The sequence below is a fragment of the Apis laboriosa genome, unplaced genomic scaffold (genome assembly GCF_014066325.1).
Source record: "Apis laboriosa isolate Shangri-la unplaced genomic scaffold, ASM1406632v1 scaffold74_cov149, whole genome shotgun sequence".
Classification (NCBI taxonomy): Eukaryota; Metazoa; Arthropoda; class Insecta; order Hymenoptera; family Apidae; genus Apis; species Apis laboriosa.
Window position 1 is genome coordinate 1,292,540 of NW_025224330.1, and position 26,105 is coordinate 1,318,644.

The window sequence follows — 26,105 nt, forward strand, 5'->3', positions numbered from 1 at the left end:
ATCCATGTATTCGAATTCTTCAAGCTTCTCTATAAATCAATATATCGGAAATAAATTGAAAACATTTAAGACATTTAGAACTTTCATCACTTCAAATTTACACATTTTCTATTGTAAAACGCGCAACAATTGTAAATAGATCAACCTATCTTCAGAAATATTGACTGTGGTAAGATTATTAAATTCTGTTAATGTATAATTATTACTTAGATTCAAAATTTAAATATCACATTGTCTATTTACTGACATTAATTTAAATTTGAGATGAAAAAAATCTCATTATTAATTATATTTCACTAATTCAGAATGAATTTTTGTACGTAAATCTTAATCGGTTTTTTTAAAAGTATGCAATTTTGCAGATGCTTCTTGTTCCCTACCTAATTTTCTTCCATTAACAACCAATATAACCGGAGTTTCGACACGTATAGATTTGAAATCAAAATCCTGAAAAAGGATATACTTATATAATCGTTAATTTTAGAACAAGTATATATAACATTAAAATAATATTAACATTGTTAAGATAAGAAAACTTTTGATGAATCACGAATGGTTCGGGTATAGCAACAGAATCTCCTACAGTAACTCCACGACCTTTAGCAAGATTGTATACTGTTACAGCAATACACGTTTTTTCTTCATCAACAAGGCAAAAAGCGCTAAAAAGATTCAACACGTATTTGTGAATCTTATTAATAAATTTCTTATTTGTTTAATCGTTTTTACGTTAATATTGTTTAATATAAAAAATTTACTTACAAAGGTACACAATCAGTATCTTGTATCCAACATACTACTTTTCCAAATATAACTTTCTCTGGATTTAATCCTAGGACTAAATCTTTCAATAATATTAAATCTAATTTTACAGTCTTCTGACCGGATGTGAAAGAGCCACCTTTGTATGGTCCCAAATGCTTAATATCCAATGCCTACATTTAATCAGAAACCTATAAATATGTATAGGTACCAGCATCATGTATTAAGTTTATAAAATAATATGAATCATCTTGAAATTACATTCTTATAAATAGAAAAAAAAATATTGTCCAAAAAAAATTTAAATACCCTTATCATTTGATACAATCTCTTCGGTTTTACTCTCCCACTATTATTTACTGAATTTTGTACATCTTTTAAATATTGTAATAATTCATCTCTTTTATTACGTGGTGTTTCCCATAATGGATCTAATAGCATTGCCCTTTCAAAAGACTTTAATGCTAAACTATATTCTTCTTGATATTTTAAGGCCTAATGTGTATTTTATTTAATTACATTAGGAATTAGGAATTAAAATTTATAAATTGTATTGAAAAAAAATAATGCTTACCACTGCCTTATTATGAAATAAATCAGGATTACTTCCTGCTACAATATCTTTTTCCTATAAATAATTTAAATGTTTACTACTAATTAACAATAAAAATTATTATAAGACTTACTGCTTGTGCATAAGCTGACATGCAAAGTCGTAAAATTGCAGGATTTTGTGCTACTGTAAAAAAGGAAGACAAATAAGCATTTCCTAATATTGCCCAAGAAATTCCATCTGTTGTATCAAGGCTAACTGCTTCTTTAGCATGTTCTACACCTTTCTGTATATTTTGCATTCGTTGTTCAACATTAAGAACTGGTTCTTGTCTAAATACCATTGATAAATTTCTTAAGGATACTTTATTCTTACCCTATAATTTTTATTATTATAATTTAATTATATGATATATAATTAATAATTAATATAAAAAATAATAAGATATAATAATTAAGAAAAAGGATTTTACATGACGTAAAGCTCCAACAAAACAATTTTTTGCTTGTTGAATGTCATCATTTTTCCAATAACATTCTCCTAATTCATTCCATGCTTCTACTAAATTAGGTTCTAATTTCACTGCTTTTGTTAATAACTCTTCTGCTTGAGGTATAAAACGTTCTGTAACATTTAAAGCTTTTCCCTTTAGATAATAATATTTTGCTCTTGATCCATCAATTTCATAGCCTTTACATTCATCAAATTTATTTAAAGTATCTTTCATCTCTTTTTCTAAATCATTATTCTTTTTAATGGCTTCTTCGATAGAATGATTTTCAAAATAGTGATCTCGAAAAAAATATAATGCATTAACTTTTTCCTAAAATAAATAGATAAAATAAATTTTATACAAATAGAAAATAAAGATAGAACTAAATTTATAAATGAAATTATATTTTCTTGCATTAAAACTCATTGTTAAATAACAAGGAAATAAAGGAAAAAGGTAATTCACAGTAATTATCTATATCAATAAAAAAAAATATGTTATAGTTTTCTAAATTCTATTATTAAAACGGTATAAATACCGTCAATGCTACAATAGGATCTTCTTTAACAATATTTGCAGATTTTGCTCCTGCAACTACTTTATCATCTATAATTGCAGACATTTTTTTTCAAATACTTTTATAAGTAACTTATCACAATAAACTCATTATGCGTCAGATATAGATGATATTTTTAATTCTATACATAATTTATAATTATATACATGCAATTAACGCTTAAATAGTAAAGTATAATCTATCATTCGAGAACTGTCAAAATGTTAATGTTTGCAGAATAATCGAAGAGGTTATGTGATAATTTTAATGCTAACTAGTATATATAAAGTACTATTCACAATAATATTAAATTCAATCAATATTAAATAATTTATAGTTTTCAAAGAAAATAAAAATATTATTGCTTCGATTCTATAATTTTTCAATAATAATCATAATGAAAATAATTAAAATAATTGTTTTCAATTTATGGCTTTTCATATGTTTACGGTAAGCTTCGTTTGCATGGTTATTACAAATTCAATTTGTAATATAGTACCAAAATGTGCCGAAGATAGCGCTACTAGTATTCCTCCCACTGCCACCTGTCATGAGCATCAAACAGGGCAACTAGTAGAATCGCGTACTCTGTGACCGAAGCTTCCCCAGAAGGCTGCATCGTCTCAGGATCGCCATTTTATATGTTTGGCTCTGAGACTGGGACGGTGGGTGCGTGTGGTGCAAACTACAGAGCGTATTCCGTGTATTATCTGCAAGATGTTACCCAAATACTTTGCGCCCGACATGTACAAGTAACGACAGGTGTCGGAGTGTGTGATCGGGCAGCGAAGGCTCGGGCCGAAATGGTCCCGGAATAGTGAGCTGTGCGTGAGTGTGTTTTCATCGAGTAAGTGCGTCGCACACTGGCTTTTCACTGCTGTCACCATTTGTTAAATACCTGTGCCATTCGGGAAGTCGGCTTTGGGTCAAATTACGGACGGCCTCTGGATTCCTTGCGACACCCTCGCCATCATCTACGATGAGTTCGCGCAACATACCCTCAGACAAGGTGAGTCTTGTCACTTGCTCTAATATGTCTACCGCACCCTTCCTCTTTCTCCTTTATCCTTTGCATTCACACAATTTTCGACTGCTGTTAGATATAAATCATATAGTATCGTTTTACATATTCGTACTCTTATTCAGTAAGTTACGGTCATTGGACCATCAATGTAAAATTATAATTCGATCAACGAAATATCTTTTCGTGTCTGTATGACTGCCACTTTTTCCGATTAAACAACGGATATACACCCTCGCACTAACGATATTAATATCTCTTCTTTTTTCTGTCATTTGTTTGTTATTTCTATGTTATACGTACATAATATTACACTTTTTTTTTTGATTTACGTTTAAGCGAAGCATAATAAGCAAAATAATTCAGTATGAAACCAAATTTCGCGCGGTAACATATACAGTACTGTTGATCGATCGTAAATCAGTACTTACGTCATTGGCGGTTAAATTTACTTATCATTGTTATTTCTCTTTTTTTATCGAATACTATCATAAATTTACACCTCTGGCTAATTAATGAACAAAGAGTTACCTTTGATCATATTCCATGTCATTCTAACGAGATCATAATTTCACCAGTTCTTTCTTCTCTCCAAGAGCTCACGCTGTAGAGCCGTTTCCCTTTCCCCTCTTCTTTCTGAAGTTCCCTTCCAAGCACTGTGAATTAATTGTATTGTGAAAGTCATGACGGTACGTTCTCCACGCTTTGTGAATTATACCTACTATCGTCTACTATAGAGAATCGTCGCGTATTTTTTTACAAAGTTGTCGCTACTCGTGAAAAGTGTCCTCTTAACTGGTCCAACGAGGCTGTTTAATTGGCACCAATCACAGAGATGACCGAGTACCTATACTTTATACGTTAATCGGTGTTCCTCTGTCTCCTATTGATTTCTCTTCTTTAGTTTTTATTTCACGTCTCGATATGTATAAATTATTAAATCAATGACCGTACATATACATGGCAATATAATGACAGAATATGTGGTTGGTTGTGCGCGTGAGCAAGTATAAGCCGCGGGCTAAAGAATAGATCGACATACACTCAACCTATTCTGCTAAAAATAACATGCATTCAAAATTCAGCGGCATCGATGGAGTGTAAAATAGATGCAAATATTTGCGCGGCCCCTTTTCGCACGGATTATGCACGCTATTTCCAGCTATTTTCGTATCCACCATAATCGCCCGATCCTCCTCCCCTGTTTGTAATTAATTGACGATGTAGTGTACATTTGGTCATGTTCAATATAGGTGCGGTTTAATGGAGGAACGAAAAAAAACTGCATCATTATATTTAATGAAATGAATTAATCTATTTATTGCATAAAAATTAAAATTTTTGTTATAAAGAAATTTTAAATGGCACGTAGGTCAACTTATTTCTTGTTAGATACAGTTCAGTATTTTTCACAGTATTTTGTACAGGTTATGATTTACTAAAGGAATAATGTTATGAATTTTTAGATTTTATTTTTTTATGTGATTGATTTAGGGTAGTAAATTTATTATTAATTGTATCATTTATCGATTTTTAAAGTATTAATAAAATATTAATACTTATGATTGCTCACGATTGCTCTCTTGTAATATTATAAAAATATGATTTATTATAATATTGCATATAAAAATTATATTCTATAACGTATTATTCATTCTCTAACATATATTGATCGAAATTTTTAATATAACATGCACTTTTTCTTCGGATTATTTATTTTTTCAACATTCTTATTATTTTTATTTCTTTTGATAGAAGCAAATATAAATTTTTTATAGTTCTAACGTTTTGATTTAAATAGCCAAAAATTTTAATAATTTATTCGTGTTTTAGTTTACGACAATTGTAAAAAAAATTCGAATGCAATAAAATCAGTTCTGTTAAGCTAATGTTGAGTTTTCAAGAAATATTTTCCATGGAGAATTGCAATACCGCGGAAGCTTTCGTTACAATTAATCGTACAAATTGAAATTCATGGCAAACTATCATTCCGGCCTGGATACCAGAGAGAGCAGCAAACACGAGACCTTTCATTTCGCTAAAGATACTCTATTACTTAATTATTTTAATTCGTGAACGACATTTTCTCAAAGGAAACATCAACATATTTGTTCTTGATCAAATATTATATATAATATTATATAAAAATCAAAAGAGAAAAAGAATACATTTATTTTTTTTTAATTTTATAATTTTTATTTTACATGGAGATTATTAATAAACAACTGATGATTATATTTTCATGGTATTCGATAAGATAGACAATGCTCATGTTTAATTATTAAAACAAATGTAAAATAAACAAATAAAATAGATTTTTTTTACTTTTTTCCACTTTAATTCGAATTAGACGATCGAATTGGCACGCGTTCATTGTTAACACATTCGTTAATACTCTGTTAACTCGTTGTTTTGCTTTCCGTTCATGGTACGTGTACCACCGATGGTGCATGTCGTAAACGTCAAAAACTTAAAACATATGCAACCCACACGGCAGGGTACGCGTTAATAAATCATCGCTACGCTTGTCGAGCTTGATAATAACCGTTGTCTTTCTTCTCATTTCATTTTATTAAATTTTTTGGATATTGCATATTTCTGGCTATATTCTTGTTGCTTTTTTTGGACCAATTTGACTCAAAATAAAAATTTAATATATCAATCTTCAAAATCTTATTAAATACAAATACAAAATTTTAATAATGTGTTTTTTTATTTTTTTATTTTAATTTCCATAGTTTCGAAAAATTTTCTAATTTTCTTTTGAAAAATATTTAATTTTATATAATTTTATATAATTTTGAAAAATAAAAATCATTCTTATTATTTTCACTTTTCATTTTTACGAAAAATAATCAGTTTTTTCTTCAACTTTTTAATGGAATAAACGAATTTACTTTCAAAAACTTAAAAACTTAAAATATCAATCAATAATTTATTTATTAACATCATTTATTTAACATCAAAAAGAAATTTACGTATGAATAATACCGCTATAAATTTATTTTCAAATTGAACTATATTATCTCAAGTAATCTTGTATCATTATTATTAAAAAAAAATATATATATATATATGTATATCCTCGGCTACTATTTGCCGTAGGCGGCAGCCATATTTGGAATCTCAAGAGACATAATTAGACATAATTGGTCAAAGCAGTCACTTAACGAACGAGGTATCCAAGGTTTTAACCTCAAACTGGCAAAAACCGAGTACTCGGCTCAATTTTTTCTATTACTAAAATAATTTGCCTATCTCTCATACATATAAAGTTACATGCACATGAATTTACATCTATTCTTAACCATACTACTTGGAAATTCTTTCATTTTTCGCTGAATACGCTCATTCGATTCGCCTTTCGAAGCCGGGATACGTGATTTATCAAGCTAGCTGGAACGTTTCGTTGGCATCGAGTTCGAAAGGCTCGAAGAACGCGGTTCAGTCGGCGGTCGCGCCATTGTCATGTGGCTATCGAGAAAAGCACGGTCAAGGTCGATTAAAGAAAAGAACAAAATTGTATTCCTTTTTTCGTAGAAGAAAAATAGAGAAAGAGAAAGAAAAAAGGGAGATCCGTGCGATGGTTCGAGAAGCTATAACGCGAGAAAAATGTTTCTTCTAACTCGCACAATAAACTATGGCGAATGCGGTTCCCCCCTAGTATATGTATAAAGTTCTATATCGCTTTCTCCTCGCAGAAATACGAGAGTAGGCGGGGTAAGAGGGAAAAATATAGGAGGGAAAAATCGAGCTGTCCATCGTATGGAAAAAGACCGTCCAGCAAAACGGATCAAGGCGAATCAGCTTTTGTGAAACGTCTAAATCGATTTTCTGTGTCGGCTGCTTTTCTTCTCTGAACAGAAATGTGTGTCGACCGTGCTTGCGGGCTCGTTCTCTCTACGACGAGCTGACGATTCACTTCGTCCTTCTACTATAAGTCGAGGGCAAAGCTTTTCTGGATAAAGCGATTCGATGACGTTGTGAAGATGAAAGGCTGTCTCATTTTAGATGGTTGGTTGATAAATGTTTGAATTGCTTTGCGGGATGATATTTGTGATAAGAATGATTTCTTGTTGATCATTTATTATGCTGAATGACTAGTATTTTCAAATTCAGAATATAAACGATACAAAAATGTTTTGATTTTAATTTATATGTTACAAAGAAAATTTTATAAAAAGTTCTTTTTACATCTCGCATAAAAGAAAAATATAGAGCGAATACTTAAATCGAAATGAAGTGAAGTTCATGAGTTTTTTCCTTACTAGTATATTTCTTGTAATGTAATTGAATTTAAAAGTTTAATGTAATGCATTAAATTCTGATCGATGTTTCGAAGATCAGTTCTACTTCCACACAAGGAAACAGAATCCAATTGAAAAAAATATATCTCATAATTGGAATTCGATCCATATGATTATGTGTCCCTATAATTTCTGCAACTATAGAATATTATGTTTTTTAAAAGATATATGAAGTATTTCAAGTGATTTCATAATTTTTGTTAACAAATATTTTTAAATTATTCGAACATTAAATATAATTAAAGTAAAGCATACAAATTTACAAGTATAAAATAATGTTATTTTTTATGCAACATAATGAATTTTTTTTTATTTAAATACAACAAATATTTAATAATTTTCGAAGTTCGATTTTTTATTTATCGATCTACTTATCGATTACGCTATTATTAAATGAAAAATTTAAGAATTATATATTTTTAAAAATGAAAATATTTAATACAAATAAAAAGATATTGTAATATAGTGATAAAAATTATTATTAAAAAGAAAAAGAAAAAATGATTATTCACGAGATATTCTGTTTTCATACTATTTTAAATTTCGTTCACCGAATGAGAAGTAATTCGGTGTAGTTGTTGTTATTTTATAATACATAATACATATAATACTTTGCAACAATTTTTACAAATAAAAGAATTCAAAAATGAATGAAAATTGGAATGCAATAAGTAAAGCAGAAAAAATCTTCGAATAATATTGTTCGTATGAATCACCATGATATTATATCATTCGAGTCGTATTTATTCTTAAAAATCTATTGTTTGCATTTTGAGACAATTATTAATTCGATGAGGATTATTGAAGTACAAAGTTCGATTTTTATCTATAACAAAGAAAACGAGGAAAATATCTCTTTCTTTTGTTCAATAATAATCTGAATAAAAAATTTTATCAAAGAATACATCATAAAATAATATATATACATACGTTTTTATTGAATATAAATTTTAAGAAAAACTAAAACTAAATTTGGATAATGTGATTTGAAAAGGATTATATCTTTTTCTTAAAGAACTTTATTAGCTTTTTATGCGTAGATATTAATGTTCTTCTTTTTATATAAATATATTAAATAAAAACTTGCTTATAATAAATAATACGATATTCAAATGGCCTCGTTATTTAAACGTCTTTTCCAACAAGAGAAAATCGTTCTCTTACTGTCGTTCTTTATATATTTCAACAAAGTTTCGAAAGAAAAGTCGAATAAATATTCGTTGGTGCGCGCGCGCGCTTCAACTGTAAAACATCTAAAAGTAGATTCGAACGAGATCCTTTAGTCTTTCACGACCCAGTTAAAACTGTTCGAAACTTCCGAATATAAACTCCGTCTCTTTCCAGAATAATTCCAATGTTACATGAAACACTTTATTCTCTTCAATCTTATACTTTTTTAATAATCTGCACTTCAGAACTATATCTTCTCAATAAATGATCTACGATTATCATTAATCCATTTAATTTGTCCATTAATTCATAACTATATAAAAATTTGCTTCAAAGGAATCCATACAGTAAACTGATCCTATTATTCGCATTTTTCTAGACTGTAAAAATAATATCGATATTCAAAAATAATACTTTTCATAATAAATCGTAGTTAAATACATAATAAATCATAATTAATCATAATACTTCTGTTTACAACTAAAGAGAAAAAAAGTCACAATTAACTCGATAATGATCATTTCTCAAAAGATATCGTAAATACTCGACAGTAAGAGTTTTAAATGATAAAGTAGATTCGTTGGTATCTGCAACTTTTTTTCCCCGGTTATATTTCTACCACCGTTTGATGTTTCCATTTCAAAGTGGATTCTGCCGGAGAACGAGTCGATATTCTCGCAATCCATTCGCTTTCTACGGTTGGAAAGCGTGTGGTCGCGCTTGTTCGCCGTTCACTCGAAAAGTTAATGTTGCCACGAACGGTAACGCCGCTTTTTAAGGGAGATGCTCGTTTGATTTTTGCCGGTGTATCGCGATCCAATGAATATCAAGCGGATGAATGAGTAGTACGAGCAAAATACCCAATTGAGGCACATTTAAATACTTAATAATTTAATTTCCGGGATGACGGGATAATTTAAAAAATATTTTTTCTTTTTCTATTTTAATTTATCTTTTATATACGATTTATTTTCGTATACTTGTTTATTTTTTTAAATCAATTTAAAGGTTAGCATATTTTTCATAACTTTTGTTATGAAGAATAAAAATAAAAAAAATTTTTTTGAAAAATTTCGAAAAAAATTCGATTAAAACTCGAGTAAATATGTAATACGGTTGTTGAAAAATCATAAAACAAATACAAATTATTTTTCTTTTTTTTTTTGGTTGAAAAAAAATTGGGATTGAATAGATATTGAAAACAATAGATGTATTCTATTGTGTGATATTCGATTAAATTTTTTAGTAATTGAATTTGTTGTAAATATTGATTATAATGGAATTTCCATTTAACCAGTACAATGAATAATTTCCTCGAAATCACTATGATTCTACGCATTATTAATGAATAAAATATTGTATTTATTTTAACATTTAATTAGTTTATGTATATAATTGCAACAAACAAAAAGAAAGAAGAAAAAAATAAATTGCATTATGTCTTGAAGCTTTTAACGAATGGGTCAATAACATTACTTAACGAAGAAGTACTCTTTGATGCTAAGACAATATTGGAACAAAGGATTTGTTCGTAAGAACAATAGCAATAGAACTAGCATAATATCTTGAATAAGCATTGTTAGAATATCTTCGAATGTTGGCAGCAAGAAATGTTGCAGCAATAATTTCTATTGAGTTAACGTATAAGAAATGTATTTGTCATTTAAAAATATTGATTAACTGCTTATATAAGTCGTTTTGTTATAGTATTGTTATGTTTACAAATTAGATATTTTTATTTTGTTATTAAGAAATAATCTTGATTATATTTTGAATAGTTTATTAACAAAGGTCAGTTTTATTATTCTTCACAGATAGATATATAACATATCTATCTGTATATGTATATATACATATATACATATAATGTAATATAACATTATTTGCGCAAGATGAATGATTAAATAAATATATACAATTTATATAATATAATAAATATAATAAATACAATTTATAATTGCATCTAAATGTATGATAGGGATTAATGAAATGGAAGATTAATATTAATTAATAAAACATTTTCGTGATGAAAAAAATTATTATTTTATAATTAATGGAAAATTATGATTTTGAGATTATATCGAAAGATTCCTTTTTAGAAGAGAAAGTAAAATTCCTTTAAAATGCTGCTATTTACTGATTTGATCCATATGTGCAATATTTAATATTCAAATATTTAATATTTTATTAACAGTAAATATTAGAATTGCATAGGAAATTCACTTTATTCTAATAGGACTTCATTCTTCCCACTCGTAACATTTATAACAATAGACAATATAATAGTTTAATAACACAAATTTCACTTCTATATTTTCATTGGATAGTTCAATAAAAATCATAGAATGATGAAAAGCCCTCAATGAATATCATATTTGTGTAAAAAAAATATATAACAATATATCACATGTCACAGATAGTTGGACTATCCATTCTCTCGAGAGAAAATTGCTGACAATCCTATAGTTGTAATGTATGTGAATTCAAAATAAATGACAATTTACGTAAAAGTAAATGTATTCGATTTATATATATATTTGTATATTTTGATTTTGATTTCATAATATAACAAATTTTGTTTTTTTATCTGTTGTATTTCTTTTCTTTATAAAAATTATTTTAAGTATAATATTTTGCATTTCAATGCAACTAGATATCTAATTAAAGATTATCTTATTTTTTATCTAATAAAGTTGTAATAAATCATCATACAATAAAATTCCATTTATTTGAACCTATAATTAAATCATCATAGAATTAGATGTCATATTATAAGAATCCATTGACTTATTATTTGTATTCATCTATATTTTCTTATATTTATATTAATGACTTATTATTTGTATTCATTTATAATTTTATATTTCATTGAAAACTGAATGTATATTTCATTCAAAACATCTTTTCAATTTAAATTATATTCTAATTACACAAACATAAAAAAAACTGTATTTCGAAAACAAGATCAAATTGATCATCTGTTCGCTTATTTCATTGTTTATAAAGTGTTGAATTCATTTCTCAGAATGTTTTTCATGTATTTTAAATTACATCTTATATTCACATGTTCACGAAACGTTTTTTCCCCTCGATTCTATTTTAACAAACTCGTTTTTTTGCTCTACATACACGTGCTGTTTACACGCGTAGTACGGAAAGCTCATTAATGGAGCTATACATTGAAAAGTACTGGTCCGGTAGATACGGTTCGTAAGGAACCGGTCCTGTTTACTCACAGAGCAAATAAAAATTGGCTGTGGCACGTGTTGTTCGTGTGCGATATCGAGATTCGTTTGTCATGTAAATATTTTAACAAAAACCTTGATATTCTGACTCTGTGAAATATTTCACGCGAATGATTTATCAACCATGAATTATCTTTACACTTATTTACAAGCATGCATATATATGTATATATGTGCAGAAAAAGAAAATTATTATATTGCGTTTAAAATTATGTTCTTATCATTTATTTGTTGTTCCAATACTTTTTTACGTTCTGTTAATTTATTTTTCAATTTATGTATTCTTTTTATATTGCGATTATGTCATCGATGCATAATTTTTGTTACTTAATTGTCATATCATGATTTGTATTATAATCTTTTAAGGTTAACTTTTGAAGAAAGAATTTTTTTTATTTTATTCTAACATTATTATATCTACTGAATTTATTTAATTTCGCTTTACTTTCAAATAAGCTTTATTAAATAGTATATATGATATATAAGAGTTTAAAAAAATTCATTGTTTTTGATTGGTTAGTAAATATCGACTTCGTGACACGAAAGCGATTGCACGGCAATGCAAATTCCGTGAGTTAGGTCCTGTGAAATTCATGATACGTTAAGCATACATTGCCGGGCTACATTCAACTGATTGCATCAGAACCATATTCTCGTATCACAATTGCCAGCTCAATTCGTTACCACTACAGACTATGCACAACGGACAGGTGCATAAGCAACTGGTATTCACGATCGTTTTCGGACGCGATAATATCCGATATGACGCGACCGATATTTCTGTAATAACAGACTCGTACGATGAACTAGGAAGATCGTGATAGATCGCAACTCTGCCAAAAGCAATCATATGTTTTTCTTTATATTAGTCATCACTAATAAAGCAGAATTTATTGAGAATATTATGATTATCCTTTCTTCTATGAGAAACATGATTTAACGTGAACGTACAATTTATATAATGCTGCGTTCACATTAATCAAACGTGTTCATAAACAGCAATATTCAGACAGATTTTAAATTAATGAATAAATCTTTTAATATATATAAATATATATATATTATAATATAATATAATAATATATATAAGTATAATATATTTAAGTATATGTATATAATAATATCTATACTTCCAGAAAAAAGAGAGTGAATAAAATTAAATAGAAAAAAATAGATTTTGTATAGTGAAATGAGAATATGATAGATGGTATACTGATTTGAGAAATATATATGTATATATATATATATATATATATATATAAAATAGATATGAAATCATAATCGTCAAATATTTTATGTTTTATGTTTTATTTCTTATGTATGTTTTTGCTGTTCAACTTTTTTCGAGAGAAAATATTAAACATAAATAAGATATTCATTAATTTATTATCGCGATAAATTATTAAATCTTTACATACAATATTAAACGAAATTTTCTCGAAATGTAACACAATACGATACTGGTTCGCAAGAACAAACAAGTTATCTCCGTTATGCTATTAATTACTTAAGGTTCCAAAGCGAACGATAATAAGGGGAAGAGTCAGGTCAGAGGAAGATTCGCAGCGTGGTTCCATGGAAAACGGTAACCGTAACGGCTGCAGAGAAAGAAGCGAGTGAATAAAATTCACGATAGGAACAGAGACGCATAGAAAGGCGGATGAACTGGGCAGACAAAAATTATGCTTGACGTCAGCGCTCCGTAAGTGCAACGGCATTCACGTATACTTCTCGAATATTTATTCGATTGTTGGAATTTCTTTCTTAGAATGCGAAAAATACGTTCGACCGAAAAAATTCTGGAATTCAGTCTTGTAACATCCACAACAAATTTCGAAGGATTGCAAAAGATAGAATTAATCTCGTTGTCTTTCTCAATTTCACCCGTCCGTGTTTCTTTGCAACTAGGTTAGCCAAGATTGATAGAGAGGCGACATATAAACACGCTTGTATCTCAAAGTTATAAGTTTAAAGCGGGTCTGTAGAGGGCGCGGATCAGTCGTTACGGCTTGGCAAGCAATTTACGAGGAGTTTTTGCTCGAAACCGTTTCACGTTCGCGAAGCAAAACCGTTCGAATTTCGCGCAGTGTATTCCATTACATGCCCGCATTCAGAACGGCCGCGAGATAACCTAAATTTGTTCTTTCACGATCTTCCATTTTCGTGGTATTTACGAGATATATCGAATTATACTGGTAACGTATTTTTATCTCATACTGCGTCCGAAAAATTTTAAATTTAATATCTACGAAGTTTCATGCGTAGTTCGTTTAAAAATTATGGAGTCGAAAAATAATGAATTGCCATTTTTAGATATTTTGAACTTGACATATCGTTCATCATGACTATTATTGATGATCAATATTGAATTTTTCCTATGTAATAATAAATTTTTTTTTAAGTATTTTTATTTTTATTTCTAATTTTCTTTTTTAAAAATTAAGTTTTAATTAATTTAATTTTTATATTTTTATATAAAAGTTTATAGATAAGGTTTCTATATTTATATTTTACTTCAAACATCATTTCAAATGTAAATAATTTGTCATATAGCTTGTTATAAGTCATAAAAAATAAATATATCGATCGTGCGAACTTTCACGCACGTGATACTATTACTCAATATCAAACAAAATCATTAGTAAACGTGATACTGATTTTGATATACACAAGCAGACTTAAAATGAATCTGACTAATAACGTTTTCATTACCACAATTCCACAGAAGTTTTTTTACGCTTTCATAAAAGTGCACCTGACCACATTCAGAGAGAAAGTATACGGACTACTTGTGCGGTTCTTGCGAAATTTCAATTCTCATTTAGGTGGTCCTATTATCGTAGTTATTTAGATGATGCAGACTATAGAGATTATTTTACATTTATATAAAAGTTAAAAAATATTTGTACATAAAAAAATGAAATCTATAATTTCATTTAATATTATTTTTATTTTATTTCATTTGAATTTTTTTATAATCGTAAAAAAAATTTATTATTTAAAATTATACTTCGATAATGAACATTCTAATATATTATATTCTATCTTCTTGTATAAATTATATTTATCTTTAGACTTTCTATTGGAATAGCCCGTTTCTCGTCGAGAATCAACAAATATTATCCGCATGGAAATTCAATCTTTGTTTTACAAATACAGCATCAACGAGTTATAACATGGTATAACCGAGAAAATCGTTGGCCAACGTGAAGTGCAAACACATCACTAAATGGTAGACATTCTGTGTCTAGGGATTAATGTTTGTCACGAACATAAAATACAGTAGTAAAGCATTGATTCAAATGTTAAGTATGTATTTTGTAAAATTACATCTTGTCGATGAATTAATTTCAAATTTTACTATCTAAAAATATCATAATTCATTGATGATTTATGATATATAGGAAATCAATTAATATAAATAATTAATGCAATTGAAGAAAATACTGTAGTTATTTTTGATATTTTCTTATTAAAAAATAATGATATTCATTATGTTAAAGAATTATTTGAATAATTTATAATTGATTTTTTCGTTTTATGAATATAATTATTTACTCTTCTAAGAGTAGGAAATGGATTTTGCCATATTTTTTTGTTCAACAGGAGAATAACATTCCATTCTTCTTTTCCTTCTATTACCCAATAAAATCATAAAGTTAAGCTGGTAGTAATTGGGATTATAGAGAAAATGGGGCAAGAATAAAAGGATTAGAAGCAGATCAGAGTTGGGTGAAGGTAATACCAATAAAGGCTGTACTTCTAACGCTTCTAACGTGACATATAATGCATATGTACACGGTATCATGAATTCCACATAGGTCATCGGTATTATATAATAATTAATTCTGAAAAATATGCATCAGAATATTATTATATATTTATTTCCGATGTTATTTTTGATTTTGTTTTTTCTTTTTTTTATTATCAATAAAAAGAATTTTATTTTATTGTATTTAAAAATTTTCATCAATACTGTTTATATCAGTTAAACGTTTAAATATATTCTTATTAAAGTACGTTTAATTATATTCTTATATATTATTATTAAAAATAAAGTATCAATTATTGATAATAAAGTATCAATTATGTTACAATTCAATAATATAAAATTTTATCAATACATTATTAATGTTTATTTTTTATTCATATATATTTTAGTTTTAGTGCATATTTTAGTTTTTATTAAAACATAAATTATAAATAATATAACTTATAATGTAGCAAAAAAATAATTATTAATATTTAGCATAGGAATATTTATAAATGTTCATAATATATCTAAATAATACAAAGTAAACACAATTTTTTGCAATTTTAATTTCATACATATAATTAATTATATATACATACATACATTAATTTGAGATTATTATATAAAAACAATATATAGATTTAAATCTACAATTAATTATAAATTATATATTTTAAAATCCACATTTTCGATTCGTCCTTCGTCATATTTGTTCTTTCATAAACAAACTTCTTTGTTTCAATGTAATAATTAAATATTTATTCAAATATTTATGCAATTTGTTTTTTGTTCCCCGAATCTGTATACTCACAATAAACATATCAAAAGTAAAGAAAGTTCTACTGCTTCAACGACACTGAAAACATGCAATAATTTCTCGAGTCCGCAATTTCCTGTCTACATTTGAGCCGCTACGTCCGTTTCCGCTATACTACGAATTGTATGATAGCGGAGAAGTGTATCGCAAGGTTAGGTTAGGTTCAGACAAACGACATCTTGGCGAACTTGGAGCGGTAATTTGATACTTTAATATTTTTCGTAGCAAGATGACGTTTTGCTTGCTGCACCTGGATTAAACATTAGTATCGCACGTGCTGTGTATCCTTGAGCCTTAACTCGAAGTCCAAGTTTCAATTGTTTTAAAGCGTTCTCAAGTTCCGGATGCAAATAATGATTTATCAGATTTTTTATTATTTTTATTACAATATTATATATTTGATAATAATACCATATATGTATATGAAGTAATTACTTTTATTTACTATGTATTTATTGTAATATTAGAAGTTGATGTAAGTTATGTTCATATCTATATTTATATTGCTTTTGAATTCTCTATTAGCATTTTTTAGCATTTATTAGCATTATTTCTATTACAAGTTTTCCACTCGAGTTTAGCATGTTGAGATAAATCTTATAATATAAATTACTTGGATTTATAAAATCAAAGAAATTATTAATAATTAATATTTAAATCTTGAATTTAAATCTGTATGAAATTTTGATTCTCTTGATATCAAGTTATTTAAATAATCTATTTTTATTAATTTTTTTATTAATTTCTGAATGAAATTGTTTTGAACATTTAATAAACTGAATAAAATTTCACGAAATGATATCAAATCGAATCAATTTGAAAATAAATGTTTTTTACAAATATTCTATTATAAAATATTCATTCATAATAAATAAATCTTTTATTACTTCGGTATCAATTTTATTTTTATTTCTTTAGATATAAATTGATTGAATCAAGTTGAATTAAATTGAAAATGTCATTAGAGAAATATTATTCGATAAATTCGATAAAATTTATCGACTTCTTAGTTAGTTTAATTAAATTAGTAATTAATATGTTAACTTTCATTTGATTTGTCTATAAGTCTTATCCTTCTAGCAAACCAAATGAAATTATCTTCCTGCTTTATTTCTTTATTTCCTTTTTTTTGAAACAGAATGCTTAATGAACATATAGCTTATGTATGGTATATGACAATGTAGTATACGAATTAAGTAGAAAAATTAAGAATATTTGAAATTTTCTTTTTTTCTTTTTTTTTTTTTTTTTGTATATATAATTCTAATATAATAAATTCTAATAAATTCCGTTAAAAATGGAAGAAAAGCAAAATCAATCAATTTTATTATATGTGGCTATAAAATTGATTTTCAATTTCCTTTGTGAAAACGGGAAACTGTATTGTTAATAAAATTACTCAATATGTCAATTATTTAATAACGTGATATAAAGTCGTGGAAAATTACGAAAGAGAATTATGAGCCGCCAAAGATAATCATCGATCGGCGGACTATAATGCTATAAGACGGAACTGGATTAACCTCGAACGGTATTTGTAGAGGCTCGATCGCATGTATATACTCGAAGTACCGTTTCGCCGTATACCGTAACGCCGCGTGTTGTTATAACGTAGTAAGTAGTTCAGTCAAGTCCCGCTTTCAACTTGCGAAGAAAAGTTTATCCGTGGCACCGCGTGTTACAACTACATTCGTCATCTACGGTTTAACGCTTCGGTCGTCTTGTGAAAAAATAATGAAACTGCGCAGGCTTCAACCGCTCGAAAGATATCACGCAAAACGACAGAAAAAGATGCAATACAAGTTCGACGAATGCTTGAAGCTTTAAGAAAGAGATAAGAAAAAATGATCGAGAAGAGGTATTGGAAGATAAAAAACACTATTGGTAAAGTTTTAAAGATTTTTTATCAAGTGTAAAAAAATAACGATACTATAATTTAAAACTTAAAGGATTAATATCTCGCAATCGAAAGAACATTGTTTCTCGCGATCAACCAGACGAAAGTATTAAATGGTTACTCAATAAACAGATCGCCTATCACGATGGACCATTTCAGCAGGATATATAATAGTTGCATAGATGCGTATAGTAACAGCATCCTGCGGCTAATCGGTATTCATGGCACGCTTTACGATTCAAATTCGTTAGACTAATGGTGAACGTGTCGACCGAGACTCGCTCAATTTCGCAGCGTAACGGCTAAAAGTTGGTTACGCGGGTTGCGTCCAGCCTTGAATAAGGCTAATTTACAGACAGCGACTATACGCAACGGAGGAAAGTTGTAGAGCGCCATCTAGAAATGATGAAGCGAAAAGAGTCATTCTGTAATATTGTGCAGTGTCTAGAACAGTGGTAAACACTTAATTCGTGACATACGTGTACTGTTGTTTTCCTAGTTTTCTAGAAACTTCTTTATACATCTTCTCTGTGTAGGATCTTAATGCAGCAGTAGATTAAGAATGAAATAATGATTACGAGGATAAAAAAGGTATAACTAAATGAGATATTGATGAGATAAAATATATAGGATAGACTGGTGACAGTTATTTGTCTAGCATATTATATTTGAAGAGGGATTTGCTAAAGATCTCTATATTGTTATATTCAAATTGTTTTTCGTAAATAATTATAGCAAATCTAGATCTGACATTAGAAGAAATTTTTGAATTTCTTTAAAATTTTTTATTATACATTATACATATTTTTTAATTGACAAGTTTATTCTCTTTCTAGTACAGGAAAATGATTTGTTTTTATGATCAGATAAATTAGAAACCAGATTCAAGTTCACTTTAATTTTTGATTCTTTTTAGAATTGAAGGAAAGATTACGAGTTCAAAATGAAAAAACTTTCTACCTAAATTCTTTCCAGAGTCTTCTTTCTTTTCGTCCAAACTTTTACTGCGTCGTAAAACCGTGATAGAGTTGTGTGATGTTAACTTACGTTAAGAATGCCCGGTAATTTTGAAATTTAACAGAGCAATTGTATGATTTATCATTTATGGCTTTCAGAAAATATTTTCTTTTCTATAATTATTTTATGAAATAATTTTCAAAAGAAATCTAAGGAAAACAAGAAATATAAAGAAATTAAATTTTTCCTAACTTTTGTGCAATAATATAATAATAATTTTTTAAATTTTTTCGAAATATTTTCTATAATTATTTTAATATATATATAAAACAAATTTACTCTCTTCCCTTCGTATACTCATAAAATAAAATTAAAAAAAAAGGAAAAAACTATAAATGAATAAGATTTCATAGAAAAATAAAGTTTTGTTTTAAATTCATTCTTGTCGACATATTTTTTTGCTTCGATGATGTATAAATTCGTCAAGCAAAAGAAAAATTTCACGCTTTCTTCAACTTTGTATTCATATTCCCTCGTGATTTTTCGATTCGTTGATAGAATCACGCGATATTTGGCATCTTATCAGTCCATTCCTCGTTCTCTATTTAACGTGAATGTAATTGGATGGATTCCAAGGTTAAAGATATTTCGAAATGTCTGTCTTTTTCCCGTGAATCCTCAAAATAACGATAGAAAAATAATTTTATTTTTGTATAAATTTTATTATTATTAAATTTTATTGACTTTTTAAGTTAGAATAAACAATTAAGTGTAGAATAATTATTTAAATTATTTTTGAACAGTAGTTTTCCATTTGAAATAAATGAACGAATAACTTTTATCATTTTAATTACTACTAATTATTATTTGAACGTAGAAATATGTAAAAAATAAATTACATGAATTAGCTATATTAAAAAATGAAAAATATTATAAATCTTTTCATATTTTACATAATATTAAATGATATTTATATACTTATAGCATCCAAATCGTGATCATCACAATATTCAGTTTCAGTCTTAAATTTAATCAACAGAAATAAGGATCGATGGGTTAATAATACTTTAATATTTTTTACCTATCATGAAATTCGAATAGTAAATAGCTTAATAAACGTTTACAAAAAAAGAACTTGTCAAGGTTGTATGCAACAATAACAAATGAGTTCCTTATCTTAAAATGTAGATAGAAACGTATCCTTGAAGTATCAATGCTAGGAATCTTATGCTATACGTAATTCTGAACATCGTAATTTCCAAGAGCTTATTCTAATTGTCTAATTGTTCCTTTATTATTATATTCTTTAAATTATGCGCATAACTATCATTCACCAAACCTTTTCTCGTTTCGTATTCTTCATTGAATATTGAACGGTATAATAAGTCCGTTGGAAACAGAACCTTAAATTTTTTTTCTTTTCTTCCCCCTCTCAACGGGCATTCGAAGGTCCTAGAAAAAAGGTAGAGGAAGTGGCAGTTATACCTACGATCGAGATATAGCTGCCACTTCCAGAAGAAAAGAGAGAGAGATGACGATTGGTAAGAGAGAAAAAGAGGTGGATAAAGTGGCAGGGAGGGAGGTAGAAGGCAGGCCCAAGGCATTAACGAAGAAAGCTTTCCAAGCGAACGGTTAAGTTAGCCTGGAATTTATGGCCGAGTCGAATCAGACGTGAAACACCCACGGCGAAAAGAGGAAATCAATTCGAGAGCCCTCCCGACTGGTTCTGGCTCGAACGGAAGTCGCGAATCCGACTGTTCCCGCAGGCAGAAACGCGTCTCCTCTCCCCCTTCCTCTCCTTCTCTCCCTTTCTCCTCCACCTTTCTCTCGTGGTATCCGGAGTGTGTGGTAGACTCGCGCGTTCCGACTTACACAAGATTACCGTGAGATCGTTTGAAAGAAAAAGAGAAGGGTATATTGGTCACGAAGAGTTAGATTTAGACGCTAGGGAATTTCGTCTAGTTATGAATCTGGCTATGATATTCGAACGTTTTGAGGAGTCGATGATCGTCGTTTTCGATCGAGAATACGGAGGATTTATGAGAATCTGGAGGGAATTTGGTTGATTGATAGGAAATGGAAATACGAAATTGATGTTGGGGAATAAATTTTATATGATTGATGGAAGAATATAGCTTGAAATAAATTGCGAGATGAAAATCTTAGGTGGAAGTGATGTTTGATACACGACGTTTGTTTATAGAAAATAAAAAATAGTGTGATTTGAAAATTAGCGATGTTATATCGAACGTTATACTTGGTTACACTAATTTTCTGATAGAGCTTGAGCACCGTTTAATTCGAACGATAGAAATGGAATCGAGATACGACCCAATTCGAGCAGAAAAGAAGCAGTAACGATGGTAGGAAAAAAGTTTAACGAACTTAGCCAAACACCGAAAGTAATTCGAGGATGATTAACTTTTTAAGTTTCCGCGCGATAACGTAGTGTCGTCGAGCCAAATTCTCTCTTTCTCTTCTATCTTCTGACTTCTTTTAGTGTACTAAAATTTTCTTAGACCTTCAATTTCTTCTCTTGATCAAGGAACCAAATAATTTACATATTATATCCTCCCAAATCCGCTGAGAATCTGTTTACGCAACAAAATTTCTTTTTAAACGTCAACAACTTTTTGAAATTATCTGACGAGATATTAACTTTTTGGTTACATTTGAATTAAATTAGTCATGCATATTTTATGTCATAAAACGACTAGTCTAATCGAATTGAACATGCAGAAAATTTAAATGTAGATGTCGTCAATTGAGTCTAATACCAAAAGATGACACATATGCTGTAAGCATAAAATTAAAAGCGAGACTGTCTACAAATATGCTATTGTTATTTGCCTGAATGCTTTGAAAAATATCAATTCTTCAGAATTATATAATATAATTCTATATCAATAATTAATAATATTAGAATTTATACATTACGGTATCATTTTAATAAATCATCGCATTTTCTAATTTTCTTCAATTATTTTAAATTCGCTTATAATTTTGAAATTTGACCTATCTATCATCTTTTATGATATTACGCCAATATAATCGTAAAAGATCATTTAATAATATGAATCAAAAAAAAATTTTTTTTACATCGTACCAAGTAGATGATGGATCATTGATAATCTTCAATGGAAAACGAGTTAATCACATGCGTAATTATAAGTATATTGATTTATAATATTATACATGTTCAAGTTTAGTCCGAACGAAAAGATTATCGCGGACCAATGATGACATGTTACACACAATACGTTTGTTACACCTGTTAACGATACACACAGTTAATATCATCAACTGTTCAACGATAAAGCGCTGTTTAATAATGGAGATACGAGGATGGAAAGTTCGTAGTTGATAATCGATGATCCAAGATATATAAGTACGTTATACACGTACATATAAGTGTTAATGATATATGATATTAATGATATTTATTAATGATATATGAAAGTTTAATAATGAAGTATGAAGTGTTTCATAATAGTAAATATTCCTTGACAGGAAAAATATTAACTGATCCAAATGTTCTCTATGGTTTATCAGTGAGCACACCCATAATAATGGGTGTATTAATAATTGATAAAAATGAAGATTAATGTTTAATAACTAATGTTTTATTAATTTTAAATTGACTTTTAATATATTTTTCGATTTCTTTGTTTTTCATTTAAATAAAAATATTGATGAAGTTGCTGAAATAATATTATTTGTAGTTAATTTTTGTTGTTTGAATTGAAAGGAGGAGATTTGATATTGAATTTTGTAGAAAATTATAATATTTATAAATATAGATATATATGTATATTTTAAAATTAATGTAGAATTGATTAAAATTCACATACCGTGATGACTGAAATAAAACGTGAAAGAATTTTTTTAAGCTTTACAAGTTACGATTTTAAATTTAAAGACTGGGTATGTATTTAATCTTCCTGTTTCGCAATTTTCTCTTTTATTTGTTACATATGTAAACTTAGTTGCACAGTTATATTCGCTACTTGAACACCGACAGATGAAGAATGTTAAAATATTGTACATAACTTTTGCATACCCCATGTAAAGTGTACATTTTGGTTGTATAAATTAAATCTAAAGTCAGGATTGAAGTAAAACTTAGTTAAAAATGCTGTTTCTCTCTCTCTCTTCCTCTCTTAGATCAAAAGCTAATTTAAATAACAAAAGTGACCGAATATTTTTAGCAAAGTAATATGAAATTTAATTAAAATTATATTGACGATAAATATGTAAATATGTAAATATTTTTATCTTAAAAGAAAATAGCATAGAGGTATACGCATAGAGGTACACAAAAATAATTTTATTTATTTATTTATTTTTTGAATAAACAAGTTGAAAATATAAGATGAAATTTATCATAGAAAGTTTATATTTTGAGAAAATTCATATTAAATATTTGTCTCGAATATTTACAAAACATAAATAAATAAATAAATTGCGACAAAACGACGAAAACGACATCAAATATTTTAAATGCATTAAATAGTTAAAAAATTAAGTTTCAAAATGATAAAATTTTGACGTAATTTCAAGGTTATCTTTTTATCAATTTCTTGCCGACAAAATTACTTACAATCGATAAAAATGACCGAATGTGTTCCGGCACATTGGCGATTCTATTCGGTAAAAATGTGACCGAGAAATTGCGAATCCGTGAAATTTCCTTCGCTTGCAGCTTCGATGACACCAAGGAGGATCGCCCTTACAAATAGGGTCGGCGTTAATCCAACCGTGAAGATAATCGTTTTTCCGTTAGGGACGCCGTTGCTTCTCTTCCGGTATGTTGCATCGACGTGTCATGTAGATCTGATTACGTGTGCTCGCATACAGTATGGTTTTGAATGATCTTATTAAAGTTCTAGATGCGTATATGATACGTGGAATTACTTTTAATATGTACACCTTTAACGAAAAAATAGAAAAATTCTTTGTAATGATAGATATTCTAAGATTTCTCATAATAATAAGATTCGAATTTTTTATTTTTATTTTTGTCGTGTATTCAAATATGTATATAAAAAGAATATGAAAACAATTATAAAGATACAATATCGTGAATGCTTTGTGGAAAGATAATAATTTGATATAGGATAAATTAAGTATTTATCCATTATTATATTTTATTTTTTATAATTTATATTAAATTTGCAAAAGAAATAAGATAATATAAAATGGATTCATGATGCCTTATATTTGAATTTTTTATATTTATAAATATATAAGTATTTATATATATAAGTAGAATTATCAATATGATTAAAAATACTTATTATTTATGATTAGTATATTCATTTTAAATATCTGGTCAGAATTCTTACAAATATTTATTATAAACTTTACAAATATCTTTATAAAATTTTACAATAATGTAATAATATACAAATTTAATGTTGAATTAAATAATTGAATAAAATACAGTTTTATTAAAATTTAAAAAATGTTACCCATTTTGAACAGTAATGCATATATATCTTCATAATAATTCTGATTTACTTTCAGTACATAGAGCTCATCGAAGATTAAAGACAACCCCGGAAAATCTGAAATATCCTATATAATTCACTTATGTTATCATACATGTAAGTGCAAAAAGACGAGACCTACGCTCTGACCACGGTAACAGAGATGTTCGCTAAATTTCCTTATCGATCGTCCACCGGTCGGTGACCCCTGTAGCAAAAGCGAATCATCGACTCTGGGGACGTTATAAGCAACTATGAATTCGCGTTGGCGTTTTTATAGGTTATACTAGCATAAAAGAAAAATTGTCGTTACAATCTATCATTGATCCTATTCTCTTCTCCTCTTTCGACGTGAAAAAAAAAAAAAATAACAGGAAAAAAAAGCGGAATAAAAAAAAAACCTTTCGTCCATTTCGCGAACTTCGTTAAATGGTCCACGATAAATGTTTACTATACACAGCGATTCTGGATCGTGTTTCGTTTCAAACTCCATAGGTTCGTTTCTAAATAGACGTTCGTCCCTTTTCTCTCTTTCTTTCTTTTCTTTTTTCGTTTGCTGTTTTCCGTATTTTTCCCTTCTTCTTTTTTCATTTATTTTTGTTTTTATTTCTCTCTCTTTCTTTACCCATGTTACCCGTAAATTTCTGTCGGTATTTTCGGGAGGCGTGCACGAGAGGACCGCGCATGCGCATTCACGATCGAAACAATGCCTCTATTTCCATCGTGTTTCTGGCGCAACCGGCTTTTCGTAAATTCGAACCATTAAATATGGACGGACACGTCTACGTTTATGGGGATACGCGGTTTGGATCGATCGTACTATCGAGGATCGAATCTACAGCAGGAGGCCTGTTTGTCAATCGGAACTGTCTTCTCGTGTCTCGCTTCGCATTCGATCAATGACACCAAAGTTTATGCGTGCGTCGGTATGTATAAAATGGAATACTGTGTATTCGATATTTCATGTAACGTATATTCGATATTCTATACCGATTTGGAATATATATATTGGAAATTTATAAACAATATTTTTTAGATTAATTTTGTTTTCAAAAATAATGCATTTTTACTATTTTTTCATTGA

General features: G+C 28.3%; 2 protein-coding genes across 2 annotated transcripts in view; one reads left to right on the top strand and one right to left on the bottom strand.

Moving 5' to 3' along the window:
* Window positions 1-64: 64 nt before the first annotated feature.
* Window positions 65-2,613, bottom strand: LOC122719332 (tetratricopeptide repeat protein 5-like). The gene is made up of 8 exons (XM_043945058.1): window positions 2,347-2,613; window positions 1,788-2,138; window positions 1,449-1,691; window positions 1,337-1,390; window positions 1,072-1,257; window positions 763-935; window positions 518-662; window positions 65-447 (listed from the first exon to the last, which is right to left on the bottom strand). The coding sequence occupies exons 1-8, from the start codon at window positions 2,428-2,430 to the stop codon at window positions 328-330; spliced, it is 1,356 nt and encodes a 451-aa protein (XP_043800993.1). The 5' UTR covers window positions 2,431-2,613; the 3' UTR covers window positions 65-327.
* Window positions 2,614-2,958: 345 nt separating this feature from the next.
* LOC122719366 (ubiquitin-like protein 3) overlaps window positions 2,959-26,105 on the top strand; it is a 72,391-nt gene continuing 49,244 nt past the window's right edge. Inside the window, exon 1 of the mRNA XM_043945101.1 lies at window positions 2,959-3,373. Within this exon, the coding sequence (XP_043801036.1) occupies window positions 3,344-3,373 (30 nt within the window). The 5' untranslated portion in view covers window positions 2,959-3,343. The remainder of the gene's footprint in view (window positions 3,374-26,105) is intronic.

Coding starts and splice junctions, on each gene's coding strand:
- LOC122719332 (XM_043945058.1), bottom strand. CDS start 2,430: ATGTCTGCAATTATAGATGATAAAGTAGTTGCAGGAGCAAAATCTGCA. Junction 1,391..1,448: donor TGTCAGCTTATGCACAAGCA/GTAAGTCTTATA, acceptor AATTATTTATAG/GAAAAAGATATTGTAGCAGG. Junction 936..1,071: donor GATTGTATCAAATGATAAGG/GTATTTAAATTT, acceptor GATTAAATGTAG/GCATTGGATATTAAGCATTT.